This window comes from Erithacus rubecula, assembly GCF_903797595.1.
Source record: "Erithacus rubecula genome assembly, chromosome: 1".
In the NCBI taxonomy this organism is placed as follows: Eukaryota; Metazoa; Chordata; class Aves; order Passeriformes; family Muscicapidae; genus Erithacus; species Erithacus rubecula.
In genome coordinates, this window is record NC_136658.1 from 84753998 (window position 1) to 84770317 (window position 16320).

Consider the following 16320-nt stretch of genomic DNA (forward strand, 5'->3'; position numbering starts at 1 on the left):
ATAACTAAAAGGACTTTTGAAATGTACAGGTTACAAACTCCCTGTGAACTACCTTAACATCTTTTCTTTTATGAATATTTTTTATTTTGGGCAGTTTTCTCTTCCAGCATGTTTTTTATCACACACATGTATAAACACATATGTACACACACAGGTACATTTGTGAAAAATAAACTTGTGTGAATACAGAAGTACTTGAAGGCCTCATATGCATATTATGCAATATATGCCATTTGTATAATCATTACATATAAAAAAAAATTCATTTTGTAGATACAAATAAAATATGTGAAAGAAGTCCTTAAAGGACCCATAAAGGCCTCAACATAGATGGATTCTTCATCACACCCAAAGAACTGAAAGTACCATGGATATAAAACAATCTTTTTATTTGTCCATTTATATTTTATACTCTTTATAAAGTCCATGTGGCCACATAGCTATTTCCAGAGATGTGGATGAAAGTTACACTTGAATAAACTGAAAACTCTTTAATAAGTAAAGCAGCATCTAATCCTATGAAATGCCTTGCTGGAGTGAAATAATTACTAAGCTCTGGAGCAAGAGTCACACACATCAGTAAAATTACCTGTAAATATATGTGAGGAACTATAAATGCACTTTCGTATTTGTGTAGTTGACTTTCTCTGACTGTCATCAAAATCAGATGTTCAGGAGGCAGAAATCCAACTCCAAGGAATGCAGATTAATATAAATATATGAATATATAGTCTGTGACTAAGTTTGCAATATTGTTAATAATGTATGTCCGTTTTCTAATGCCTAGTATTTGCTCCCTTGGCAATTTTAAAAATAAGAAAATTTGATCCAACTCTTTTAAAAAATAAATTGCAAAATAACTGATGCAAATCCCTGTCACTTCTGAACACAATGAAATTATACAGAAAGGAGCAAATGCAGGAGAGGCTCCTCCTCAAAAATAGAAATGAATGCCCTGCTCATACGGTCCTCAAATGGCAGGATTTTGAAACATGAATTAGACCTCGAATGCAAATTAACTTCGGAAGGCAGGGAGAGCGGGGTGGGGGGGGGGTAAAAAATCAGAGAGACATACCAAGTCAAACGCTCCTTTTCCTGCCTATCTCGTCCGCAATGGTAAAATAGGCTAAACAAAACAAGTGCACATCAAGATAGAGCCAATTAAGGAACAGAGAGCGGGGGGAGAGGGTGGAGAGGAAGGCACCTCACTGAGCACATGGGGAGTGGGAGCGCAGCATCCCACCATACCTACCTTATGAGTGTTCAAAGGAAGACAACTGGGGTAAATTGGAGCCAGCTTTGATTTTTGCCATCCGGTTGCACCCGGGATGCGGGGGAGTGGGGTGGGGCAGAAGGGTCGGTCTGGGCGGAGGTAGATGGGTGATAAAGAAAGCGGGGGTAAATGCTGAGCAAGGATGCCGAACGCTATGCAAATAGTTGGGCTTTTTTTATTTATTTTGGGCAAGGAGGGATGAGAAAAGGCACCGTCAGTGGCGAGGTGAGTGGGTCCTCGCACCGTCCGCACACGCGTGGGGGAGGGCGAGGGGAGTCGTGCGGGAGCGCAGCGGGGCAGCGCTGCCCGCCGAGGGGAGCGGGGCCGGCGGGCGCGGGGGCTGCGCCTTCCCGGGAGCAGCGGCTGCTCCAGATGGGGAGAGAGGGGGTGCGGACCCCCCCTCCTTCCGTCAGTCATCGCCTCCCTAACCCCCCGACCGCTTCCCCCCCCGTCACGGCTACCTCACCGCTCCCGGCGGCTCCCCGCTTAGAAATGGAGACCGGCAACTCTCACCAGAGCTCACCCGCATCCCACGGTCCTGAGGAAGGAGTTTGGGGCGGCGGGGGGAAGCGGGCGCGAGGCGTGGGGAAGGGGGGGGGTGTTTGAGAGTGACGGTGAGGCGAGGAGGAGGAGGAAGGAGGAAGGCTGGGAAGAAGGGGGTGGGGGGAGACGGCTTCTGAAATGGAGCCAGCCCAAACGGGAGACGATGCTGGAACAGGGGCTGCGTCATTTCGGGGCTGGGAGAGGGCTCAGCTCCCCTCCGCCACTTCCCTGTCTGCGGGCAGGGAGGACAGATACACGCAGGCCAGGGTAGGGTGCGGGGCGCTGTGGGGTCGGGACCACCTCCGCCTGCCCTTCTCCGCAAGCCCCCGGGGCCGGGACGGGGAAGGAAAACCCCGCGCTAGGTAAAGGGATAAGCCACCTTCGGTCTGCCTAGCGATGCCAGAAGAGACAGGGGCAGGGAGAGGAGTACGGGACTCGTCGGCCACAAGGCAGTAGGCAGGACTGGTCACGAATGGGACGGGGGGCCGAGGCATAGCCAACTCCCGGAGGTAACAGGGTCCCGGGACGGCGAGGGTAGGAGGAATGATCGGCATTTATAACGCCGGGGGAGGCTCACAGACTTTCAAAGGGTTTCAGCTGGGTGAGTGGAAATGCCTTCTGCCCCTTTCGCATATGGAAGCACAGCAATCTTTTTTTGGTGGGGGGACGGGAGAGGAAAAGCATTTTTTTTTCTGCTGGATCTCTTTGAGCTTATTGTCATGTCCTATGGCAGCAATTATAAATAAACTTTCTTTCTGCAGAGAGGAAGTAGCAGAGACTGAGGGCCTGAAGCTAGGGAATGGCCATCAGCTACCCTGATCTTTGCTGGCCCATGCTGGCGAGATGGTGGCCTGGCCCAGTACTGAAGACTGTAGGCACAGTATGCTGCATGTCTGAGGCTTAATAACTGGCCTGGGAGCACCTTTCCTTCTTTCCACTCCGCCCATCCAATCCAAGACAGTTTCTTTCTGAAGCTCATCCTCTCAAACTCTTTCTAAATTCAGCTTCAAATAGTCATGTTTGTATATTTTTATTTTTTAAAAAAATTATTTTCATAATTCATAACCACCCCTGCGGTCCCATGTTTGAAAGGCAAAGCTGCTCAGTAGGCTGAGATCACAGGTGCCATCATGGAAGTCCATGGTGAGTGTCAGTAAAAAGCAAGACAAAATTAAGTCCCCAGGCAAGATTACAGTGCTGGTACACAACCATGTACAGTCTTGTCCAAGCCTTCTACAGCAGTTGCCAAAGCAAAGGTGTTGCATGTAAAGTCCTGAAATTATTGATCATGATCATTATTGTTATGTGCATAAATATTTTAGCTTATTTTATGACTCTGCGCATGTGTGTGTGTGCAATATATGTGTGCATGCTCTACAAACACATTTATATCTACATATATATTCAGTAGTGATGGGTCTGTTAAACTAAGTAGTGACTTCTCTCTTACAGATAGTTGTGTAATACACACATGGTGATGATACCTAAGGTGTTTGGGGGTGGGGATGCATAATATCTTATAAATTTGAAGTTTTTATCAGGCAGAGCAGATTACTTTAAGCGTTCAATTTCTCAGCGATCCAATTTTATTAGGATTTACTATCATTTGTGCTGCACATCCCTGGGGAAATAATGCTTTGATTAATGTAATCCTGGGCTGGGATCCGCCACATGCCCCTCTCCCAAGAGAAGGGCCCTGTTTGACAAACAAAAATAGAGCAGCAACTATTGCAATCTGCACTCACCTTTCGTAAGCACATAGACCCACACGCACATACAGACACAAAATATAACCCTCTCCTCCCCCCAACCCCAAATACAATAGCAGCATCTCAAAACAATGTGCACTTATTCATTTACACACAATGACTCTGATTCAATGTGGGCTGTACAGTCCAGCCCTCAAATGCACAGAGACGGCCCAAAAAGGATTCTGCTCTGTCCCCTGCTGAGAAGCTGAAGCATCTCTGAGAAGCTCAATGCTTCTCTGTGTTTCAGGCCCTCCTTGGGCTCCCAACATTTCTGCCTCTTTGTTTCCCACTGCAGGGCTTGCCACAAATCGATTTCAAGTCTTCTTCAGACCAAGGGGCTGGAGAAGCTGTCCCTCCAAGGCTCCCTGGCACCTACCTGGGGGGACATGTACTGCTCTAAATGGGCCCTGGTAAGTGAATCACAACCAGGCACTCTGCTCAGCTCATAAGGAAAGGGGGGGGGGGGGGGGGGGGGGGAGAGTGGGACGACGACGACCCAGCAAACCACGTCAAACAGAAAGACTCGTCACATACATTTTTTAAGGGTAAACAAGAAGTAGTATTCCTCCGCCTTTGGGGGTTGCTGGGTTTGAGTAGCTTTGTTCCAGCCACCACCACCACCCCCACACCACCCCCCCAACCCCTACCCCACCCTTCTCCCGCTCCTTCTGTTTGTATCAAAAGCTGGCAGGAACAATAGCGTTTAAACAGAAGTAAACATGCCCAGATCAGAGCCCAACCCCAGAGAAAGGGAAAGCTTTCTTTACATCCCTAGGTGAACTGGCCAGTGTTTCCCCTTTTCCTCTTTCTTCCCTCACGCCCACAAAACAACGCCCATTCCCAGCAGCCCAAATAGCAGTTTAATGTTGAATTTCTTCCTTCCACCCCGCCGGAAAAAAAGCGAGTCCCACTGCGCCTGAGGAGGGCATACAGTCTCACAAAAAGGGCTCTGGCCGCACTTGGGCCACTCTTTCCCAAGTCCGGAGGAGTAAATCCAGGGGAAGAAAGAGGGGAGGGATCTCCAGGCTGGAGATGAGGCGGGATGCGGTTTGCGCCGGAGTTTTCAATAAGCTGCTGCTCTCTCCTTCGTGCTTACCCACTGACCCCCAAAACGGTGACTCAGCGATTACAGAGCACTGGGTGTCTGTGAGTGTAAGGGTGTGAAGGGGAGCGGGGGGACTTCCTCCCCCTTTTCTCTTTCTTTTCTTTCCTGATGAAAAACGTTGCAATTACATTTCTGCATGCTGATCAGAGAGTTCAAATAACAAGTCTTAAACGCGTTATCAGGCTCTTGTTAAAGAAGAGGGAAGTGAAGGGAAGGAACAAATCCAGACGTACGCGCCTGGATCTATATGTACCTATATATGCACACACCTGTGTAGATACATATTTAAATGACAGACTGCTACAAGAAGAGATGGGCTGTTGTTCGGCCCGAGTGCCTTCACCCCGGCAGATGAGGAGAGAGGCTCAATTTAAACACCAACCAAACTAGAGGAGAGCGAGACGCACAAATCACTCCAGGGAAAAGTTACTTAGACGCAATCTCTAGATTTTCCCAGTGCAAACTGACTCTCCTACCGGGTTTGATCCAGATTTCCTGCTCCCCTTCCCCCTCCCACCCCGGAGGGATGCATCCCTATTCCGCGTTTTGCTTCTCAGAAGTGGCTCCCGCCACCCTGCCCGGGAGGGCGTTTGCCGGGACCTCGGTGACTGCGGCCCGTTCCGCCGGCGGGGCGGGGGTCCCCCCGGGGACGCGGGGTGGCGGCGGGCTTTTGGGTGCCAGCCTCCGCCCCCCACACTGCTGCCCCCCTAACTCTTGGCAGGCGGCAAGAAATTGCTTCAGAAGTCGGCTGGCGGGACTGAATTTAGAGAAGGGAGGAGGGAATAAATGCAAGGCGATGATGAATAACGTTAACTTTTGACTGTAGGAGTCATGATGGAGTTGAGCGAAGCTGCGGGGAAATATGTCATTTAATCCCAGGGCTACTGAAGTCCCTTTTATCAAACGTCGTGATGCGGGAATTATACTGCTGTAAAAGCGACTGAGTACTTAAAAGTATCCAACATCAGGCAAATAAATAGTTTGGAGGAATGGGTGCAAAATGAAGGCATGTAGACACGTACAAACTAATCACACGACCGTGAAAACCCCAAGTGGATTAGATAAATATAAATAGATATGCATTTAAAAAAAAATAAATAAAAAAAAAGGCACGATAAAACTCTAGCTGCTGTATTCACACAAGGAGAACAGACAGCGTGTGCATGTTTGTGTGCAATGCCAAAAAGAGCAGCCTTAAGGTTGACCTACTGCAATCTGCACTGAGCTCCTCAGACAATAGACAAGTTCAAATGTCAAAAAATCTAATAATAATAACCAGAGCTGCCAAACTGCACGAACTGTTTTCTGGTGTATCACAATTATTCACCCTCTTATCCACTAAAACACTTCCAGTCCTTATGCGTGTAAAAGAAAATCTATGTAATGCATATGGATATCTTTTTTTTTTTTTTTTTTTTTTTTATCACATGTGAAACGCCATTGAGATGGCAAGCACGCAAATCGGAATGATATCATGTCTAATAAAAGCAGGGCTAAGGTTTTCACAGTCTCTTTTAAAAGACTCCAACTTGCAAATCCCCTTTTAATGTTGCTACATGCACAATTATTCTTATTAATAAAAATCTACGTGTTCACGGGTCTGGATTGAAACTATGTATCCCTCTGATTTTAACATCGGTGGGAGCATTAGGTTTCCATCATATGTAATGTGTCTACGTTGAGTTCAAGTCAACAGATAGATTGTTCCATTCATTTGGCAACTCTCATTACAGTCCGTGTGAGGTGAACCCTGAGCAAGACACGTTGGGAAGTACCAAAATTATGCAGCTAGAAAATAAAGGAATCTTGCTTTGTATGTGAAGTTCTGTATTATTGTTCTAATTTATTATAGAACCCGAAATGCTTTGTTATGCTCAAAGCAATAAATAAGATTCCGAGTGAAGCCTTCAGAATAAAAGGTATGGATAAATGATCTCCCTGCCTATTGTGTTTACCGTTATTATCGTCAGCCTTTAAAAGTAATCTGTTTTCCTATTTTCCCCAGATTGGTTAGTGTAATATCCCTAGTGCAGCTATCAGCGTGGTCATAAGAACTATGAACTACAGCATGGGTAAGCTTGAAAAACCCAGAGCAGATCGCATTAGCCAAGAACGCTACATATCTGGAAGCCAGTCAACTTCACGTTTGCAGCTGACTGCTGTATTATGCACGAATGTGTTTTACATATAGCAGACTGTATACGGAATATGTCTTTATGTTTAACATTTTAATTTGTAAATGCTAATTAGGCAGTTGGTCTCCACGGTTATATTAGTACATACCTAATCATTTCCCACTATAAGTAAATGAATACTAAATACGGTAAACACTTTCTTTTCACTATTTCCACGACAGTATCTCTTCTACATCCATTTTCCAAAGGTGTCCATTCGGACAAAATAGGCATTTATTTTTAAAAGGGGGAGGAAAAAAATGCACTCTGCAGCACTCTTACAATTGAGGTGCTACGGCAGGCATGGAGCCGGCAATCCTGACCGAATCGGACTCTTCCAAAGGAAGTCAGAAAAGTTTAGTGTTGCCAAATTAACTTGTTGCTCGTTTTAGCGTTAGTTTTTCTCTTCGCTTGCAGTACCTAGTCGCCTGCTGCTGCTGACTGGTGCAGGCACACACCAGAGAAACTGCGCTTCTAAATCCTTTTTTGTTTAAAATATAACGCAGGTTATGCTTTGAGGATTGGGGGAAGGGGGGGGGGCAGAGAAGAGCGGGGGGAAATCCGTTCAATCCCGACCCCGGGATGATGAACTTTGCCGGGGTCTTTCAACTCCAAAACCCTCCCGCTTCACAGGCGAGGGAAGTGTTCACTAAACTTTAAATTTCAAGCAAGCGACCACGTTTCTGAGGAGAATTGAGCTGTGGAAATGTGTTCTACTTGTCTGGAATATTGCTAGTGCTCATTGCGCCAAACGCGGTAGGTGGAAAGTTTTGTTCATGTAAATATCTCAACCATTTTACCTCACGGTCAATACACACAGAGACTTGACTCTGTTTTCCAAATGAAGACCCACGAACACTTTAAATGAAAAGTGTAATTTCTTGTAGGTCGTTTTCTGTCTTTGATTACTTTTCTCTCTCTCTCTCTCTCTCTCTCTTTTTTTTTTTTTTTTTTCCCTATGTATGTGTTAGGCTTTTAGGCGGGGAGTTCATCTTGCCAGTTTCTATCATATTTATGGGCTGTGTGATTTCCAGCGTTCCAATTGGTCTTTCCTTTATGGAGGCAAGAAATAAAACTTTCCTTGTAGCACGGAAACTGCTGGGGCTCCACCACGGGGGGAACAAAGTGGCTCCAAGCTCCCGCCCCCGTGGCCACCGCTCCCCACCCGTCCCGGGGGTGCAGGTGCGTTGCAGGATGCTGCAGCCACGCGGGTCCTGCCAGAGGACGAGGACGCGGGGATGAGAAGCAGACGTGCTTGGGCAGAAATTCCACCAAAAAAAAAAAAAAAAAAAAACCCACCCCCCCCCCCCCCCCAAAAAAAAAACAAACAAAAAAAAACCACAAGAATACAACCCGTCCCTCTAACACTAAAAAAATCCCCGAAAACTAAAAGCCGATGACTAAATTTCTCAGTTGTGTTTCCCCTTTTGCAATCACTTAGAGAAGAGGAGTAAGGGCTGAGAGCACGGACCCGAGCTGTGTCGGGCTAAGCTGTGGTCGCTGTCGATGCTGCGTTTAGCTGAGGTTAATCTGCGAGTCCCGGACGGTGGAAACTCGCGCGGGGTGCGGGAAGGCGGGGGGAGCCCGGCCGTGCCTGTGCCGCTGGCTCCCGCACACAGAGCTCAGGAGGGGATCGGGGGAGGAGTGGCCAGCTTGAGGGGGAAGGGGGAAAAATGAAAGGGAAAAAAAAAACCAGAAAGAAAAAGGAAACTAGCCACTTTTCTAGGTTTAACACAGCGATTAAATATTAAATAATGTTAAAAAAAAAAAAAAAATAAACCAAAAAAAAACCACCCCAGTCGTTTTATTGCATCTCCAGAGGCTTAAGCGCCTTATTTGGACAGGAAAAAAAAAAACCAAAAAAAGCCCCGCGTGGCCCCGCAGGTTGCCCCGAGCTGCGGTGCCCGTGCCTGTGTTTAATTACCGCTCTCACTCCCTCGCAGGCCTCGGGTCCGTTGGAGGCACCGCACCGCCTGGGACACTTTCGGCCCCGCCCGCCGGCCCGGGGAGCTGCGGGGCGCAGTCCCGGTGTGCGGGCAGGGCGGTGTGCGGCGATGCCGGTGTGCGGGCGGTGCGGTGCCGTGCCGGGCCGGGCCGTGCCGTGACGTGACGTGCCGTGCCGTGCCGGGCCGTGCCGTGCCGGGCCGTGCCGTGCCGGGCCGTGCCGTGCCGGGCCGGGCCGGGCCGTGCCGTGCCGTGCCGGGCCGTGCCGTGCCGTGCCGTGCCGTGCCGTGCCGGGCCGTGCCGGGCCGGGCCGGGCCGGGCCGGGCCCGCCGCCTCAGCCCCGCGGACAGGGGGTGTCGCGGGGCGCCCCCTGGCGGCCGGCCGGCGCCAGGCGGAGCGCGCCCAAAGTTGATTTTGTTCAGCAAGCCGTATCGTATAAAATTAACGACAGCCAATAAAATTAGCTTACATGTTTCAACCGTAAAAGTCCAAAACAAAATAAAGCCAGTTTTAGTGAAGCTAAGAAGCTCTGCTTTGGCCCCGTTCTCTCTGGCTTGAACTGGGGTCCTTTTATCTAAAGCCCAGTGCACAAACATATAGCTTAATGTGACTAGTGTTCTTCCTTTTATTTCTTTCTCTATGGCAACCAATATGTTCTGCTCAGAAATGTTCCCCCATCAAGGAAACAAATGATCTTGAGGGAGCAGCTCTATACGGCATCTGTTCCGATGGAGCACACAGAGTTAACCCCAGTCAAAAGAGACGCTGGGCACGTCAACAAGAAGTGGAAAATGAGCGATTCTTCTCCCCCCCAAATTGAAACCTATACCTCCGTAGTTTTACAAGCCATTTTATTGATTTGGCTATCGACCGTTTCCAAAGAAGTAACTAATTCTAGGAAATTACAATGATCACCAGCTATTGTGTATCCAAAAGAGCATCAACAGAGGTGGCGAGGAAAAAAAAAAATGCAAATAACATGGTAAAATTAAAATAAAGTCACATAATGGGATATATAAGGTTCGGTAAAGTTTTCAAGAGCGGTATCTGGCCCGTGAATTTAATCCTACATTATTTATCACATTATTTATCACACTGACCCAAACGCTACAGAAGAGTTTCAGATCATTAGACTACACCTCTCAATTGGATGGGATTCGGGGAAAGCGGAGAGACAAGGCAAGATTGTCAAGAGAGAAAAACAAAGTGAAATCTGCTCTGTAATCCTCCAGCCCCAATCTCCTTGGAGAATAAAATGAAGGGATGTCCTGGTTAGTTTTGATTGATTATACTCTTTCTGATGGACTTTCACTACAGAGCTCTAGATGTTGTGCTTAACCGTCTGTTCCCTAGTTACAATATTAACCCTGTGCGTGCACCGCCGCTCCGCACCTTCCCCGGCCTCCCCCCGCGCCCGTCCCTCCGCCGGCAGGTGCTCGGGTCCCCCGCGCCCCGGCCCCGGTTCGGCCCCGGCCCCTCTCCCGCCCGCTGCACCGCCACCGGCCGGGCCCCCTCCCCGCCTGCCGGGCGACCCCCACCCCACCGCCCCCCCGCGCAGCAGCGTTTGAAAACAGCCCGCATCTCTGCCTCGCCTCCCCTTCACAAATCTGTAATATTTTCGAGAGCTTTCCTCGCCCCCCCCAACCCCCCCCCCCCCCCCCCCCGCCCCGGCCCAGCCTCCCCGAGTCTTGGTGTTACAATAATTAACAGTGCCCGGAAAAGTGAAGTAGTAACCAGAAAGACTTTCCAGCGCTGAAGAATTGCTTTGCTGCCTTGAGCTTTGGAATGAATCCATGCTTTTTATGTAATATTTCACTAAGGTGCTTTCTGTTGCTGGTGGGATTTTTTTTTCCTTTCCCTTTCCCTTTTTTTTCCCAGCCTGTTTCCTTCAAGGCAGTTGCCATGGGTTTCCCTGTCTTGTCCTAAGATTTTGAAAATATATATCCAGAAGACTTTAAAGAAAACAAAAGTAGATAAAAAAATGTAAAACACTTACCGATCAAACTTCCAGGATTTAGAGAGTTTTTTTAATTTTTGATTTTAATAAGGTGACAGGGGGGAAAAAGCATGTTCTCAACTCCAGCGAAACGATCCATGTTAAGATTTTCCTTTGCACTGACTCCACTAAGCCCCGCTCTCCACTAGTCTATTATTTTCACCAAAATATATGAAAATTTATGCAAATGAAAATCAGCACTAACTGTTCTCCCCTTGTTATACTTTGGATTTTTTTCCAGACAAAACAATCTCACTCTGCAAGGGAGGGGGTGGGAAGAGTTGGGGAACGAAGTTGGTTGTTTGTTTTTCGTTGGGATATTTTTTTTAAATAAAAATCCTTACTCCAGCTTGAGCTTTATTTTTTGTTGTCGCTGTTATGAGGGTGTACGGTGGTTTGGGGGTTTTTTATTTTTATTTTGGGGGGATTTCTCCACCCCCCCACACCTTCCTTTTTTATTAAGAAAGTAGATCTGTTTGCAGAGGCGCTATCACGTTTCATCAGGCCACCTGAGACGGCTTTTGAAAGCGTGTACTGTGAAATTCATAGCAGTAATTTAGACAAAATCCTCACTGTATATTAATGAAAGACGGCCCCATGGCACCGTTCCTATCCTCCCCATTCAGTGTAAACAAAACCACGAGACTCACTCGGTTTTTGAGCCTGATCCAAGCAAAATCGGCTGGAAAGGAAAACATGGGGTTCTGGCACTGACTATTCAAACGTCTGCACCTGGAGATCTCAGATTTATTCAATGAAATCTGTGTTGGATCTTTTATATATATAAAAAAGAAACCTTTGGAGGACGCATGGGAACAAATATATATACCTATATATATGCGCATATATATACACACACACACATATATAAAATGATTATGTTTGGTGTTTAGTTACCAGCGCCCTTAAGATCCGTACGCTTCACTTGAATGGTTTTCCTAACCCGACCTGCCATGGTATTTCGCGCCGTGCCAGCCGGGGGCTGGAGGGAGCCCCGAGCACCGGCTGCCGAGCGCGGCGGGAGCGGGACGGCGCGGAGGGCGCTGCCAGCGGGGCGCAGCTCCGCGCCTCCCAGGGCAGGGTTATTCAGCGTGCGGAGGAGGGAGCGGGGCGGGCAGGGCCGGGCGGGGGAAGGACGCTGCCCATTCTCCTGCCCGCACCGCGCGTGTTCTCTTCGCGCGGCCCCCGCCACCCGGGGAGCGCGCGTGGGACGGCGCTGCGCGGCGAGGCGGTCACCGGCAGCGCCGTGTCCCCTCCGTGTCCGAGCGGTGTTATTGCACCGGCAGTCCCCGAGGAGCATTCAATTTGCCCTTGTTTTTGTTGCCACTTTCTCTTTCTCCGTGGTTCACTGAGGTTGCCTGCGCGCAGTGTTTCCGCTCGGTCGCATCTCTCCCCCGCGCCCCCCGCCTTCCCCCGCCCCCCTTAACTCTTTCCGCTGGACGAGAAATAATACAGCGTTTCATGCCGCGGGGCTGGCTCCCTGCGAGCAGACCGCAGCGCGCAGGGCAAGCCCGGACGCCGGCTCCCCTCGCCACCTCCCCCGCCGACGGGGCGGCCCTTCTCCGGCGCTGCCGGGCCAGCCCCCCGGCGTGACGGCTGCGGACGGGCTGCCGGGGTCCGGGGCGCACCCCGGGGTGCGGGGGCGGACAAAGGGAGGAGGGGGCGGGCGGGGGGCGGGCGCCTCCGGGGCTGAGCGCAGGGGGGGCCAGCTCCGAATGCCGGTACGGGCACTGCCGGCGGGAGAGAGGCGGCTGCGTGTGCCCGCTGGTGACACCTTGGCACAAACTCCTTTCCGAGTCTAGCCCGGTGCCGGGGTCGTTATTATTGTCGTTATTACTGCTGTTATTAATTATTACCGCCCGCGCTCGCCCTTGCCCGAGCGGCGGCGGCGGCGGCGGGAGAGATCCGAGATGCGTGTGACCACCGGGCAGGAAGAGTTAAGAGGCGGAGGGAAGGGAGGGAAGGATGGAGGGAGGAGGAAGGAGGAAGGGGAGAGGGAGGAGGGATAGAGGCAAAGGGGGGGCAACTTCCATCTCCGACGCCACTTCGCCTAAATTAAAAAGCAGCCAATCGGAACGGCCGGAAGGGGGGCCGCGCGGCCGGCGGCGCGCTGTCCGTCACGGGGCGCGCAGCCAATCGGCGGGGGCGGCGGCGCCGCTTCCTCGCGGCGGGGCCGGGCGCTGGCGGCGCGGGCGGCGGCGGGCGGGAGAGAGGGAGGGACGGACGGACGGACGGCAGGGGGGAGGGAGGAGGGAGGGCGCGGGCACGGCCCGGGAGAAGGAGGCGGGGAGAGGCGAGCGGCGGGACTCCGGCACCGCCAGTGCGCGCTGCCAGCCCGGCAGCCAACTTCCCCGCTGGAGTTAGTGTATAAAGGATACCATATATGCACACACACATACACACACCTCTCCACCAAGGCGCTCCTCCTCCGCCTCCTCCCTCGACCAACTGCTGGAATTAAAATAAAAAGCAAAACAAACACAACCAAAAAAAAAAAAAAAAGACAACAAACCAAGCGAGAGAGAGAGCGGGAGAGGGAAAGAAACAATTCGCGAGGTAACGACAAAATTCAACTTTTTAAATTTCTTTTTTACTTTTTTTCTTTTTTCTTTTTTTTTTTTTTTTTTTTTCGACCGCCTAAAGGAAAGGTAGAGAGAAAAAAATGTCTTATCCAGAGCGTGACTCTAGCAAGAAGGCTCCGGCAGGACTCTTGTTTCAAAGGGGACAAAGTGCTTCAGCAACAGCACAACTTTGAGAAATGCATCATCACCACCATCACCACCATCATCATCACAGGAAGTTTTCTTAGGACACCAACAAAACTTGCAAATAACAGAGCGAAAGGAGATCGAGGAACGGAGGAGAGAAAGACAGAGAGAGAGGCAGAAAAAAAGGAAAATATACCCACACACAAAGCCTTAAAAGAAGAAGAAAAGGAAAAGTTTCACTCTGAGAGGGGAAGGCTGAGAGGAGGAGATGTACTCCTAGGGGAGCGGAGGGGAGAAGGCACGGGGGCTTTTTGATCCCCCCCTCCTTTTTTCGCTTTTTAGCCTTTGTTTGGTTTCCTCCCTGCGAGCAGCAAACCCGGGCGAGAAGAAGGCGGAGGAAAACTACATGTACAGCTAAATATTTCTCTTTTTTTTTGGAAAAAAAAAAAAGAAAGGCTAAAAAAATATAAAAGGCGAAGCGAGAGCCGGCGACCGCAACGAGCGCGCCGCGGAACGGAGGCAGGACGGCCGGCGGACGGGCGGAGGAGAGCGCGCAGCGGAGCGCTAGCAGGTGAACCCCGCGCCCCGGCGCCCCGGCGAGGCTGGGAAGGCGGCGGCGGCGGCGGCGGCGCGGGCGGCGGCCCCGGCAGCGGCCCCGGCAGCGCCGGGCAAGGGCGCTCGCGGCGGGCGCCCGGCAGCCGGCGGCGGCGGCGCAGCGGCGGCTGCGGCGCGGCGGGGGCGAGCGGCGGGCGGCGGGCGCGGGATGGCCGCGGCCACCTCTAACCCCTACCTCCCCGGCAACGGCATCCTGGCGGCCGGCTCCATCGTCCACGCGGACTCGGGCGGCGGCGGCGGCGGCGGTGGCGGCGGCATGCAGCCGGGGAGCGTGGCCGTCACCTCGGTGGCGGGCGGCTACCGCGGCGACCCGGCGGCCAAGATGGTCCAGAGCGACTTCATGCCGGGCGCCATGGCCGCCAGCAACGGCGGCCATATGCTGAGCCATGCCCACCAGTGGGTGACAGCCCTGCCCCACGCCGCCGCCGCCGCCGCCGCCGCCGCCGCCGCTGCCGCCGAAGCGGGCTCGCCCTGGTCCGGCAGCCCCGTGGGCATGACGGGCAGCCCCCAGCAGCCGCCGCCGCCGCCCGACGTCAAGGGCAGCGGCGGACGCGACGACCTGCACTCGGGCGCGGCGCTGCACCACCGGCCGCCCCACCTGGGCCCCCCGCACCAGGGGCACCCGGCGGCCTGGGGGGCGGCGGCGGCCGCCCACCTACCCTCCATGGCCGGCGGGCAGCAGCAGCAGCAGTCGCTCCTCTACTCGCAGCCCGGGGGTTTCACGGTGAACGGCATGTTGAGCCCCCCCCCCGGCGGTCAGAGCCTGGTGCACCCGGGGCTCGTGCGCGGCGAGACGCCGGAGCTGGGCGAGCACCCCGGGCATCACCACCACCACCACCACCAGCACCCCGGGCACCACCCGCCGCACCACGGCGGCGTCAACAGCCACGACCCGCACTCGGACGAGGACACGCCGACCTCCGACGACCTGGAGCAGTTCGCCAAGCAGTTCAAGCAGCGGCGGATTAAGCTGGGCTTCACCCAGGCCGACGTGGGGCTGGCGCTGGGCACCCTCTACGGCAACGTCTTCTCGCAGACCACCATCTGCCGCTTCGAGGCCCTGCAGCTCAGCTTCAAGAACATGTGCAAGCTGAAGCCTTTGTTGAACAAGTGGCTGGAGGAAGCCGACTCTTCCACGGGCAGTCCCACCAGCATCGACAAGATCGCCGCCCAGGGCAGGAAGAGGAAGAAGCGGACCTCCATCGAGGTGAGTGTCAAGGGGGCCTTGGAGAGCCACTTTCTGAAATGCCCCAAGCCCTCCGCCCAGGAGATTACGAACCTAGCGGACAGCCTGCAGCTGGAGAAGGAGGTGGTCAGGGTTTGGTTTTGCAATCGGAGGCAGAAAGAGAAACGGATGACCCCCCCGGGGATCCAGCAGCAGACCCCCGACGATGTCTACTCCCAGGTCGGCACCGTCAACTCCGACACGCCGCCCCCTCACCACGGACTGCAGACCAGCGTGCAGTGAGGGGCACCGCGGGCGGGCCGGGCAGCGCGGGGCAGCGCGGGCCAGGCCGGGCCGGGCACCGCCGCCGGCACCGCCACCGGCTCCGGCACCGCCGCGCACAGCCGCACGCTCACACAGACACACGCGCGCACACACACACACACACACGATCCAGGCTCGTTCAGACTGCTTGTGTTTATATATATATGGATATATGCGTGCATCTATATATATATAAGATCGATACCAATAGGGAGCGGTGGAGAAGGTCGATCCGAGCGAGAGCGTTTAGACCGTGTTGGGAAAACGGGGTGGAGATGCATAATGCACCAAAACTGCAGATGTGCCGGGGGGTTGGTTGGTTGGTTGGTTGTGGGGAAAGGGCTTGAAGGGTGGGTTTGGGCTTTTTTATTTTTATTTTTATTTTTCCCCAAATTGTCCCCTTCTCGCAGTAAGGAACACCACTGTCTGCGCTTCTCTCCCCTCCTCCTGTTCCCCCCCCCCTCCCCCCGCGCACTCTTCCCCCATCCCCAAAAGGGCTCTCTTTTATGAATCACAGAAACTTTTTTTTCTCCTTTATCTCTCCCTGGTTTTATTTTTTTTTCAATGGGAGCAGTCAAAAAAAAGGGAAGCAGAAGAAAAATAATCTGGTTAATCAGAGGGTGCCTGCTGCATTCCAGCACCCTGTTTTTCTTGGCCAAACCGTAGAATTTTGGTGCAAGGCAGATATCCACTCTGAAAACATATATATCTATATATCTATA

General features: G+C 52.2%; 1 protein-coding gene across 1 annotated transcript; it reads left to right on the forward strand.

The window, feature by feature from the left end:
* Window positions 1-14257: 14257 nt before the first annotated feature.
* POU3F3 (POU class 3 homeobox 3) lies at window positions 14258-16052 on the forward strand (the record flags this gene model as incomplete). The annotated part of the gene is made up of 1 exon (XM_079302387.1): window positions 14258-16052. The coding sequence occupies one exon, from the start codon at window positions 14258-14260 to the stop codon at window positions 15575-15577; it is 1320 nt and encodes a 439-aa protein (XP_079158513.1). The 3' UTR covers window positions 15578-16052.
* Window positions 16053-16320: the final 268 nt, after the last annotated feature.